Source organism: Mesocricetus auratus, unplaced genomic scaffold (assembly GCF_017639785.1).
Source record: "Mesocricetus auratus isolate SY011 unplaced genomic scaffold, BCM_Maur_2.0 Super-Scaffold_100008, whole genome shotgun sequence".
NCBI classification, from domain to species: Eukaryota; Metazoa; Chordata; class Mammalia; order Rodentia; family Cricetidae; genus Mesocricetus; species Mesocricetus auratus.
In genome coordinates this window covers 47,361,991-47,375,007 of record NW_024429192.1, presented here as the reverse complement: position 1 = coordinate 47,375,007, position 13,017 = coordinate 47,361,991, and the positions used below count along the sequence as shown (strand labels likewise).

The 13,017-nt window shown below is 46.4% G+C and overlaps 1 protein-coding gene across 5 annotated transcripts in view; it reads right to left on the bottom strand.

Moving 5' to 3' along the window:
• Boc (BOC cell adhesion associated, oncogene regulated) overlaps window positions 1–13,017 on the bottom strand; it is a 69,907-nt gene that overhangs the window by 17,662 nt on the left and 39,228 nt on the right. For all 5 annotated transcript variants that reach the window (XM_040750779.1, XM_040750782.1, XM_040750780.1 and 2 more), the window contains one exon: window positions 1,413–1,559. In XM_040750779.1, coding sequence (XP_040606713.1) covers window positions 1,413–1,559 — 147 coding nt within the window. The remainder of the gene's footprint in view (window positions 1–1,412; window positions 1,560–13,017) is intronic.

Here is a 13,017-nt window from a genome sequence, read left to right as displayed (position 1 = left end):
GCAGCCAGGGCTACACAGAGAAACCCTGTCTTGTGGGGGAGAAAAAGAAAGGCAGAGTGTGGTGCTGACGTGCTAGTAAGATTGAGGCTCACGCCACACAGAGGGGGAAAGATGAGCTTCTGGAATTGACTTCGGCACGTCTTACCCATCTGTGCCACAGCCACCACTTGAAGCTGTCTCACTATTGAAATTCTTCTACTGGAGGGGAATGTGCTGACCCCTAGCCATTGCCCTCCCTGTGACAGCCACCAAAACCCCATCCAGTCATCACTGGCCTGGTGGGCTCCATCTGCTCCTGGTCCAAGAGTGTCGTGGGTGGGGCCTGAAGCATGTGTTCAGGTTTGTTAGTCAAGGGGCAGACTCACAACTTCTGGACAGCCCAGCGACAGGGGTGGCCCTCAGTTTCCTGGCAGGCAGAGTACTGGCCATCAGTCAGCTCTGAGCTTTGTCCTGGTGGCCCCTCCTGGGAGTCAGGGTGTCACCAAGCTTGGTGCCTGCCTGCTGCTGGGCCACCCAGGTGCGAGCTGCTTAGGCAAATGCCAGATGGAGTGAGTCTCGCCCAGGGTTGCTGTCAAGCCTCTGCCGAAGGAACTGGGATTAGAACCCCCGCCATCTCTTCTCACCTCTCCATGATTTCTGAGTGATTGGACCAGGGTGCTTATGTTTCAAAAGCAGTGTTCTGTTCTTTCTGAGTTTCTTTTTTCCTCCGAATATTTCTATCACAATCATATATTCCTTTCATAAGCAAAGAAAGCCTAAAGTCTATAATATGAAAGGTATGCATTTTTGTTACAAGGTCAGTGAAAGCTAAGTCAACTTGGCCTTACATGTAAGTCTGTTGTGGAGTGGCTGACTTCATCTTAATGAACCTCTCTGTTGGCACTGTGGACCAAACTATGGCCTCCCCTAGGCCGGCCATCATGTCCACTATGGTCTGAGAAGAAAACTGCGAGAGCTGAGATTACCACAGTCCTCAGGAAATGGGGGCAGCTGTAAGGTCCCCCTAAAGACCATGTGGGGGAAAATTCCCTCCCACCAGGGACAGCTGAAGCTCTGGAGTTGTCAGACAGCTTTTCTCTACATGCCTGGTGGCAGAGGCTTGAAGAGAGAGCATCTGGAGCCAGCCATGTGCTGAGTGCCTGATCAAATGGCAGTAGCATGGCAACACCTCCCAAGGCCCCACAAGATGAGTTAAAGCCTGCAAGACAGGACAGAGGAACTCCATCATGGAAACTGCCTTCTTGGCATCTTTTAGAGCCAAATGTCAGAGTAAAGGACAGCTGGCTAGCGTGAAGTTGGTGCTGTCAACATGATCATGGGGACTCAGGGAGGCAGCAACAGCTGAAGTGAAAGCCATCAGAGGCCAGCAAGCACTCCTGGGCATTGCCTTGGGGTGCTTGCCCATCCCTTACCTCTAGAGGCCTCCAGCCACTCCTGTTTGACACTGTACCGGACCTGGGCTTTGGGGTGGCTCTCAGGCAGGTGGCAGGCAATGACAGCTGTGTTCCCCTCGTCCACTTCAATCACATGCTGCACATCTAACTTAAAGTCCTGGAGATCTGTGGAGAAGGAAAGTTTCGGTAAGACCTGGGCAGAGAGTGCCGGTGTGGCATCCCAGGACAGGCTGGTGCTGGAAATACAATAGGCAGCTTGCAAATTCACTCTGGATCATAAGTGAATGATGAGACGCTTCTTGGCTTCAGGTGGTATATAGAGTTTATAAGGACGGAATGCAAGGGGTGTCTATGTACATAAGTTGGGGGGCATAGAGAATCCTGCTACAAGGTGACCAGAACAATTTCTTCTGTGACACTAAGACCTGACAGTGAGCTGGTCCTACTCAATTATCCTAGATATGGATCATGGCTAGGTCACAAATGTCCAAGTGCAGCTGTCAGAAGGTTCTGAGAAAGGAGACCGAAGAGAACAATGAAAAGAAATGTTGGTGTTTCCTTCAGTTTCATTAAAAATAGCCCCCCAGGTTCTCACACATTCACTGTGAGAGGTGACTCCATTACCAACCATGGTCATAGCCAAGATGCTACTGCCCAGGAGCTACGGTCTCTAATAACTAATCCTCTCTGATAGGTGATAAGAGGGGCTCTGTGGGTGCCCTAATGATGCCCCTAGGTGATGAGGGGTCTCTCAGGACTCTAGGACACATCAGGAGGCACCCCAGTGTGGAATCCGAGAGAACCCGAGGATCCTGACTCAAGGTTTCAGCACACTCTGGCATCCCATGGCCATTTCTTTCTTCTGTGTAGGCTTTGTGGGAGGACTGGGTCTAAGCTGGGAGAGAATGGAGACCCATTTGGAGCAAGAGCAGAGTATTTCCCAAACAATTCATGTTTCTAAAAAGCAAATCTCTTTGCACCGGCCAAGTCACTGGTGCTGGTGAGAAGCTGAACCATTTCTCCAACAAAATCACACTCTGAGCGGGAAGCTGGGTCTCCGGGATTGTAGCCACAGCTATTTTAAGAGAAGGAATAAAGCTAACAGAGCACAAAGAAAGGGCTAAAATATTTTACCCAGACACTCTTTTCCGTGTGGTACCAAAGAAGATGTGCAGGCCCAACCTATGAGTGCAGACCCGTCCAAATCCTGCTCCGTCTCTAAGCCTTGGGCTTCCTGAAATTTCACTGCCGACACTACCTGTTTGCACTGTTGTTTCCACTGGCCATTCAGAAAGGCAAGCAGGGTAGCAGAAATAAGGTTTCTCACAGAACATGAGAATTAACTGCCCCAAAGAAACTATAGTCACCACAGGAGGACCTGATGATCAAGTTACTGGCAAGGTCAAGGAGGCTGCCTACTTAATAGACTTTCTAGAAGGTGTCAGTGAGGTCATGTTAGGGAAGAAAGCCCACTGTTAGTTTTTTGTTTGTTTGTTTATTTGGTTGTGGGTTGTTGTTGTTGATCTATATAAGAAGATCATTAACCCTTTCATTTCAGCGTTAAGCCATTTGCTCTTTAAGGACAGGGGATGAGACTTGTTCATATACATCCTCTGAGCCTAACTTGGGTCTTGGCCTCTATTGATAGTCGATGGTGAATGAATTAATATCATGGGAACCAAGCTTCCCAAATGTGATGCCCGTTTGCATGGCCGATGAACCCAAATTCTCTCACAAAGCTTGCTGTATGTTGCGAGCTGAAGGACAATGTTCCGTGAGCATTTTAAGTGTGACCAAGGGCAGTTATCAGAAGAAGAATGTCTGGTACCCAGGACGTCGAAAGAGGGCATCCAGTCCCCTTGAACTGGAGTTACAGACAGGTGTGAGCTGCTATGCAGGGGCTGGGAATTGAACCCCTGATCTCCAGAAGGGCAACCAGTGCTCTTAACTGCGGAGCCAGCCTAAATCCTTAACCTCTTCTGAACAAAGGATCCTACATTCTCGTTTTGAACTGGGGCCTGCAAATTATGTAGCCCAGACCTGGCTGAGCCTCTTGGTTAAGACAATGAATGAGTTTCCATCTGAACACTGGTAACGCCACTCCTTTAAAAGCATTTCACTGGAAACATGCAGAGGCCCTAATCCTCCTTCAGGGTAGAGAGACTCATACCTGCCAAGTCAGGAAGCTCCCCACAAAGTGAGCTGTGAGCAACTGCACTTCAGAGGCCCCTGGAAAGTTCCCCGGGCACTGAGGAGCGCTCTCTTCCATGGTCTAATAAATCTAAAGCTACCCCACCAAGAGTTGTCCCCCCCCACCTTCCTTTACATCATTCCAAGGAAAACTGCCTGCGGCAAGAATGTACTTAAACCTCGCAGATCATTTTGCAAGAAAGATGTGAGTAACTGAAAGGAGCTTGGCACCAGAAAGCTGTCTCCATCATAACGGCCCCAGGCTTCTGCCTATTACAACTGAAGGCTCATCCAGGCACGGAGTATTTGTTCCACCAGGCACCCACCTCACCAAGCCAATGCTAGAGCACTAGGGCCTCCTTAAGTCCCTCTTGGCTCTCACTGCACCCTCTGACAGCTGCTGGAGTAGAAACAGAAGGCTTTGCATTTGGGGAGGCATGAAGCTGGGCACTGGTCAGCCAGGCAGCCCAACATTCCCTTTGTTCTGATGCCAACATGTGCACAACAGCCCGTGTGGGCAGGGCCCTGGACACCCCATCTGGGCAGCCCACTCCTCACAAGGACTGACTGGCAGGCAAGCCTTCTTGGCTTCAAAACAAATAAGCAGCACTTTGGTCTCAGCCGTGCCCGTTCCTTGTGCCTCCTAAGCTTAAGTCTTAGCTGCCATTTCCATCACTCCCAGTTTGGCTGCTGCGGTAAAATTCGGGTTTCACTAAGGGATCAAAGACAGAGTAATGAATGATGAATGATGTCAAAATCAGAGCCCCTATTCCTTGTGTTTTTGAGCAGGAAGGGGGCCAGAAATGGGGGAGACTCCATGATCAATAACACGCTAGTCAGCTATCAGTAGGCAGATGCAGAGGCATCCAGTTGGCTTCCTATGAAGGGAGCAGCCTGTTCCCAGGCCAAGGCTCTGCAAAGCAGTTTCCTGACCCTCAACAATGCCTCACTGGGAATAAGGGGCAGGGCCCTTCAGTTGCAAATGGGGTTAACAGGCCTCTGTTGGCGGAAGGGTGGGTCAAGTTTCATGGGAAACAGCTTGAGAGGACACCTGTCCTTGCCTGTTGTCTGTGTGCTTGAGAAGCCATTGCAGGAATGTTTTCTCAGCTTTAATCTTTTACCTTCTCTCACACCCTCCTGTATCCTCTCTCCGCACATTCTTCCAGCCACTTCGTTAAACTGTCCAGTGGAACTACTCATTTTTGGGATCTCCACAGGCCAAAAGCCCTGGTCTTTGGGGCCACCTCTGAGGTTACTAACATGCCTTACTGCCACAGTACCCTTTCTTTTATGAGAAAGTTCATCGCATTTTGGGCTTTGTGTGGAGCCTGGCCTGGTTCTGTCCCCTGAAAAGTTCAGATTCCAAAGGGAAGCTGCATATTCCAACATGTTGATTCTGCAAGATGCCCAGATGTACTGTCTCCAGGGATTTCTTCAAACGCACACCATATGGTGTGTTCTACATTTTTTTCTTGCACTTAAAGGGAATGTCAGGCCCAAATTCTCTTGGCCATGGGAAAAACGAGAAAGCATATGAAAGATATTTGCATGTTCCTCCTTGTTGCTGAGGTGCACGTGTGGAAACACATTCGGTACATTTTATCCCGAGCCCATCTGAACCTTTTAACAGCTTTCTACTCTCCAACTTTCTGACCCTAATAAGAAGCTCTTAATTATAAGCAGAAGAAGTCAGGTAGTGGCGGCACTCACCTTTGATCCCAGAGCTCAGGAGGCAGAGGCAGGTAGATCTTTGTGAGTTCGAGGCCAGCCTGGTCTACAGAGTGAGTTCCAAGATGGCCAGGGCTACACAGAGAAACCCTGTCTCAAAAAACTAAATAATAATAGTAATAATAATTAGAACTATGAGTTAAATTGCAAAGCTTGGAGGAATATGCCTACATACACTCAATACAAACTGTTAAATTAACTAAAGGCTTACCTCATTTTCAGAGAGTTCACAGGGTGCCTAGGGTCTCAGCCCCATGTTCCCCCAAACCCCAACTTTCCAAGAGGTTCTACACTCAATCTGCTCCCTGAACACCCCCTCCATGTTGGTAAACCAAAGCCCGTTCTGTTCAGGTAGAAAAGATGACGCCTCTGCTGGACTGGAGGAGTCACCCTACCCCCATCTTTGTGCATTAGACTCAGGACCCAAACAGTTGTGGTGTCCTGGCCATGTCATCGTTTTATCGCACAGGGTCCTGTCCTATCCACATCCCATGTTCTCAGAGATCAGAAGACAAGCCCGTACTTATCTGCTCAGGTCTGGATGGGATCCACCAGGTTGTGGGCACTGCAAGGGGCTCACTTGGCGAAGCTGCTGGGATACTTAGCAGCCTTAGGGCCATGGGCAACTTTTTGGACTCACTGCTAATTTTGTTCCCCAACTCTCACAGACTCCAAGCCTCAACTTGTCTCTGTGGCAGCTCATGGTGTCTACTGCTGAGGTTAGAGAGCTTGGGAAGAGCCTGTGCCAACGGCGCCACTACTCGGTTACAGACTAACCCCGTGGTCTTTCCCCGCACCTCAGTCACTTTGGACAAGGAAGTAAAGGTACTGAGTGCTTCCTCTAGCTGAACCTTTGGTTCACAACTTATAGAAGGACTTGGGTGTGGTAGCGAAGAAGGCAGAGGGTCCACCGCATTGCCTCAGTAAGTGGCCTCTGGTAGCGTGGTCCTTGCCTGAGCCCTAAACTGCTTTATGGATGGACACAGAGTCACACATTGCATTCAGTCCTTCGGTCATCTAAGATACCATAGCTTAGCTTCATCCATGAATTAGCCTTGACATGAAGTACTTTGCAAGTGGAAAACCACAAAAGCCATTGGCTACGGACAGGGAACCAAGTAATGCTGATGTTGATAGTGTCCATGAGGTCAGGGAACCTGGCACCTGGAGAGGAACTGGGGCTACCATGGCTTGGGCAGGCTTCTCAGAAGCTGAGCATTTTAGGAAATGACTCAACACTTACCAGTGGGTAGCTAGGGCACACAGACCACTAAAGCCAAACAACTGTAACTCACAAGGTTGGCCCAAACCAGTGTTTTCTACAGCAGGCATTTAGTGCTGTACCATCCCAGCCCTTCAAGTGTCGTGGATGCTGCCACTCAGCTATCCCAGTACTTAGAATTAAACCAGGGACCACATAAAATGCAAAGTAAATGGATAGGTCCTGGCCAGTAGGCGGCTTCTAACAGAAGCAGATAGGTAAGGTCAGCATAAAAATGGTCCCAGCATGGTCCTGACTTCTTCCACCAACAGCCTAAGCCAGGCTACCTGCCACAAATTGCATACAATTTAGGGAAGAAGTCGGAGAAGCCAGCTTTGTGTCTCACTTGGCAGACCAGGGCAGTGGATAAATATGTTTGCTCTCTTTGGGTTTTTTTCCTCTGCCAATCCAATTGTACAAATAATTTTGGCTCCAAACAAAACTCTTTCCCGACAGCCATGGAAACATGACATGAAATTTCTCAAACACAGTTTCTGATGAAAGCAAGGCAAGCTATGCTGTCTTTTACTTAAATAAAAAAACAGGTTCTATGGGTGGGGGAAGTTTTGCATCTGCCAAACAGATTAGCTGTCAAATCTTTATTTTGTTGTTTTTCCTCAGTTGAGGTGGGGCACCCCACGTTTGAAAGATGGAAGGGCTAAGAATGGAGGAGAGATGGGAGAGGCTGGGGGCAATGAGCTAAAGGCAGAAAAAAAGTTAGAGGCAGAAAAAAACTCAAAGTCAAGACAAGAGAGAGAAAATTGGGGGTGAGGAGAAGAGAGAAGGCAGACAGAGGCAGGCATGTGAGAGGAAGGAAAGAAAGAAAAAGAATCTATTTTGCAATGTTATTAAATGATTTGCAATAAACTGGCTCAAGGCTTTAGAAATTTCTTTTGGCTTGAACCAATTAAAAATATTTTTAAAAGACATAAGAGAACATGAAATGTGATTAATCCTCAGACAAGTCAAAGATGGAGCCATGTCTCCACTGAGTCTGGCAGCCAGATGCCCCATGAGCCATCTGCAGCCGCCCTCATTTACCTGGTTTCCGTGCTTCTGTGGGGGTGGGGCTGGGGCATGGAACGGCAGTTTCTTTTGGACCCGATGAAATAGTTTGGAAAAAATACATTGAAGAAAGAGAGAGGAAAAAAAAGATTTACTTGCCAACAACCCACATCACACATACTTCTCTGATCATCCAAATATAAATATAAATATAAACTTAGCAATGGGAAAATTCATTTGAATCCTGGTGGTCTGGACTCATCAGAGGCAGAGCTGGATCCCAGCACAGCCTTCGTCAGGGCTGGTGGCCAGCACAGGGAGAGAGGAGGATGAAAACAGGAGGGGAGCCAAGCAGCTCGGAAGGGAGCAGAGGTCTGCAGTGCGGCCCTTGTAAATAGAATTCCAGGCTGGAGAGACAGGACCGCTGTCCTGGGGACAGAGGGACTCCTGTGGTCTTCCTTTCTTCCCCCACACCTGTGGGGGCTGTGGCTCTCTCCAGTACCGGCTTTGCCCTGAAGCTTCCAGGGAACAGCTCCGTCTCTTCTGACATATTTTTTTATTCAGTATGTGTGTATATGTGCTATAGTGACAACCCTTAGGAGTGAGTTGTCTTCTACTAGCTTGTAGGATCTGGGGGTTGAATTCAAGTGCCAGGCCTGCACAGAAGTGAGGCTACCCACTGAGCCATCTTGCCAGTCTCCATTTCATTTAACCTACTTTTGGCCTCCATTTTTTCCCCTAAAACCTGTTTTTAACACAATTTCCTTCTTCATTCTTTCTATTTCTGTCACAATCCCCTCATTAAAGAACAGTTTTTGTGCTTATTTTAATTATATAATATTTTTGTTTAGTTTTCATTAAACAATGCAGAGATTTACTACGATGAAGACTGTAAGATATTTATTTATGAAAAGTTTGGGACCAGCAACTTCAACTTCAGAGTAATCAGACCAAGTGTGTGAGTTAGGATTTGCCAGAATCAACACAAATGTGTAAGAGAGTCACCCATTTCAGTCTAGAGGAAGCACAGAAATCACAGGATTTTTCATACTATAAAACCACAAAACACGAAAGCCATAGGAAACAGCACGTAGGCATGAAAACTGCAGAAGAACTAACTGCCCGCTTAACATTTAAAACCCTCCAGAGGGCGAAGAGCTCTGTGTGGAGGCTTTAGCTCTTTTTGTACTAAGGGATACTTTTGCCCACAAAAACTAATCTTTTTTTTTTTTTTTTTTTTTTGTGATTGCTGCTTTCCTAAAGAACCATATCACTTGCTTAATTGGGAGTCTATGCTTCTGTTAATTAATACTTGGATCATGACACAAATGGCTGGGTGTCTCATGCCTAAAGCTTCCAAATGAACTGGACAGTCGCTTTAAAGGAAGTGTGTCAAGCCTTGCTCACATTCCTACTGATTTCCTTCCTTCCTTCTTTCCTTTCTTTTTTTTTTTTTAAATTTGAGACAGGGTCTCACTATGCAGCCATGACTGGCCTGGAGCTTAATATGTAGAGCAAGCTGTGAATGCACAGAGATCCGACTGCCCCTGCCTCTGGAGTCCCGAGATTAAAGGCGTGTGCCACCATGCCCACAATTATTTTAAATATATTTCATGGGGATGTATGTTAGGACTACCCATTTGATTGGTAAGAAGGAAGAGTTAAAAATATGGGGTTGCACCACCAGCTGAGATTTGATGGCGGCTGGGAGAGGGAGAGGCGGTTTTCTTTAATTGTGTGACCCTTGGTAGTTTGACCACACTCCAGGGCAGGCCCCACTCCCAAGAATGGCTGGAAACACAACTGGGGTTTGAGAGGAGGAGGGAAGAAGGGGGAGAGGAAGCAAGATGACAACTTGTAATTGGCTGGATAGGGAGGCGGGGTGGAGGAGGGATCTGAGAAGAGCGGGAGAGTCAGGTGACCATGATCAAAATTTATTGTATTGAACTCTCAAAATAATTAATTAAAATGTAGTTGGGTTTTTGTTTTTGTTTTCGCTTTGTTTGTCTTAATCTGGAGCTAGAAAGTTGGTGGCTAAGCATGACTACTGCTTTTGCAGAGGACCCAAGTTCAGGACAGACCCCCCACACTGGGTGGTTCACAACCACCTGTAATTCAAAACTTCTAGTACACATGCATGCACACACACACACACACACACACACACAGAGAGAGAGAGAGAGAGAGAGAGAGAGAGAGAGAGAGAGAGAGAGAGAGAGAGAGAGAGAGAATCTTTTAAAAAGACAGTTAATGAGGCTGGAGAAATGGCTCAGTGGTTAAGAGCACTGGCTGCTTTTCCAGAGGACCAGGTTCCATTCCTAGCACCCACGTGGCAGCTCACATCTATCTGTAATTTTCACTGATGGTGGTGGTGGGGTGTGTATGTGTGTCAGGGTCTAGTGCTCTCTTCTGGCTTCTATGGGTACTTCATGTATATGGTGCACAGACATACATGCTGGCAAAACATTTATACATGTAAGCAAATAAGAGTTAACAATCTAAGCCTTGTATTTTGATGTACCTACAGTAATTACTTCGCAATCTACATTCCTATTACCATCTTACTAGAATTGAGACCCAGGTCAACAGAGAAATCCCTACAGACTGAATACTCTGATCTACTGATTCAAAATTTTATTTCTTACACATCATTCATTTAAACCAACCAACAAACTAAAGCCATCAAAGTTTCTCTTTTGTGTTGTTTTTTGAGACAAGGTTTCACTATGCAGTCCTGGAACTTGCTCTGCAGACCAGGTTGGCCTTGAACTCACAGAGATCTGCCTGCCTCTACCTCCCGAGTGTTGGGATTAAAGGTGTGTGCCACCACCGCCCAGCTTAGAACCATTTTCTTTATAGGAAAAATTGCTGTTTGCCTAGCAGATTGTTGGGTTTTGTTTGTTTTGCTCATATTTTCTGTCACTGTTAAGTCAAAGTCCTTTAATTCAGATATGTTTTCTAGTTCTCTAACTGGTCACCAGATCCCAGAATTTCTGGAATTCTAAAAGTAAGATCAAAGTGGAAATTACAAATGTTCCACATATACCAAAGGGACTCATCAACTCACTGGATTGTCTCCTTTCATCTTACAGAAGCCATCTTGCATCCCTCCACCCCGTGGCCCGGGGCTTTCAAGTCACACTAGTCAGCCCTCCTCTCATCTCCATCCCCCCTCCCCTCTTCTCTTGGCTCACCCAATGAGCCTATGATTTGGGGTAAGTGTAAATAGGTGGATGAGTACACAAAGAATTGGGGGGGGAGTCATGAGTCTGTTGTGGGATAATCTTTTTGTACACTTCGAAGACGAGTTTCTGCAAAGGCACCTTCTGATTGGTTTAATAAAGAGATGAATGGCCAATAGGTAGGCAGGAGAAGACAGGCAGGACTTCTGGGAAGAGAGAGGAACTGAGAGAGAATCAGACAGATGGGGATTGGCCAGCAAGATTCAGAGTAAATGGGACATACAGCATGGAAGGGAGGTAATACGCCACGTGGAAGAATGAAGATGAATATAAGTGGGTCAATTTAAGTTACAAGAGCTAGTTGGGAACACGCCTAAGCTAAGGTCAACTTTCATACTTAACAAGATGTCTCTGTGTCATTATTTGGAAGCTCACAGTCCAAAGAAAGTCCCACCAGGACTCTGAAAATGTGTTCTTGGAGGGGTGGGGGCTGGAGAAACGGCTCAACAGTTACGAGCACTAGCTTCTCTTCCAGAGGACTCAGGTTCAATTCCCAGTATCCAGATGGTAGCTCACAACTCTCTGTATAACTTCAGTTCCAGGGGATCTGACACCCTTGCACAGAAAAATAAATCTTTAAAAAATTAAAAAAAAAACTGTTCTTAGTAAAAGCACCACAGACTTGAGCTCAGTTTGGTAAATAATGGCTACTGTAAAATTGGACTCCTGGCTATCTGCTTACTATCTGACTTACTTAGCAGCAGATAAGTAAGATGCTCTGCATAGAATTCACAGCATGGGTCTGTCTAGATGCTTGTAAGAAATTACTGGCACAATTTGAACATTCTACCAAAATATCGGCAAATTCTTATAAGATAAATTCATGCCTTATTTACCTGAAAATAGAAGAAATTAGTTATGACTTTGACCTAGAGCTACAGGCATTTTTATTCTTTTTCTAACATATTCAGCTCCTTGGCACCTTCTGGGTCTAAGGATCTTTGGGTGCTTTTCTTGCTCACCTGGCCAAGTGAAACACATCATTTACCACTAAAAGCACTACATTTCAAACTAAGCCAGTTCTCCCTTTCCAAGCTTTGGCTGCCATGGAGCTGGCCTGGCCTGGCTTCAGCTGCAGGCTGCTTTCCCCTCCGGGGCAGCTCAGGAAGCCACCTGTGTTTTCTTTTCTCCCCCAGCTCTTCTCCCCTCTGCCATCCCTTCATCCCAAGGCAGAGGGCATGCACAGATTCCACAAGTCAGCCAAGCTGCTCCACGATGCTTATTTTCCAACTTGGAGCAAATGGCCCTTCTCGTTTTCTCTGGGAATCACGTACAACTTGTGCTGGGACTGGTGTGTGTTGGCAGTTGGGGGTGTAGCTGAAGGAAAAACTCGTAGGACCTTTTTCTGAATCACAATATTTATACTCCCCAAAGGTAAAGAGATTTTTTTTAAAGTGAGAAAAGTTGAGTGGAGAATGGCACGGACTGACAAGAGACAGTTAACTGATTTGACTAACTTAAGTTAGATTAAGAATTTGGATGTAGAAGTGGGGAGTAGAGGGAGGCTGGAGAGCTGGCTTAGTGGTTAAGAGCACTGGGTGCTCTTCCAAAGGACCCAGGTTCAGTTCCCAGAACCCACATAAACATCTATAATTCTAGTTTCAGGGGATCCCAGGCCCTCTTCTGGTCTCCTTGGGCACCAGGCATGCATATGGTATGCAGACATACAAGCAGGCCATAGGCAGAAAACTAAAAACTAAAAGTAATTTGATAGTGTTCACTGTGAAAGAACCCTTATCTTTTCAGAAACTGTCCCTACGTCTGTCCACCATGTGTTAAAGGCTTGAGGATGGAATGTAAAGACCCACGCACATTCTTCAAGATTCAATTCCTGAGTCTTTCTCAGTAATCCCACCCCCAAATTTAAATATATCATTGCTAGACTCTCAGCTCTAGTTAAAATCTGTTCACATCTCTGTGGGACAACTTAGAGGGTTGCCATATGGAAGGTCATTTTCTCCTTTAGATAGAGATACCCTCAAGAACTGAGACCAGATATTACTATGACATACTGGAAATTCTAAACACATCCCAGTTGCTAAGACACCGGTCTCCAAAACATTCAAATAAAGAAGTCAGAACTGGGGACGTCCCAGCTTGCAGTTTCCCAAGATGTACTCACTGCCTTTGGTTTGGCTTTACTGAAGCCTTTGAGGACAGACTAAGCAGTTGGTAAGCCCTGAGTGGTTGAGGAAAA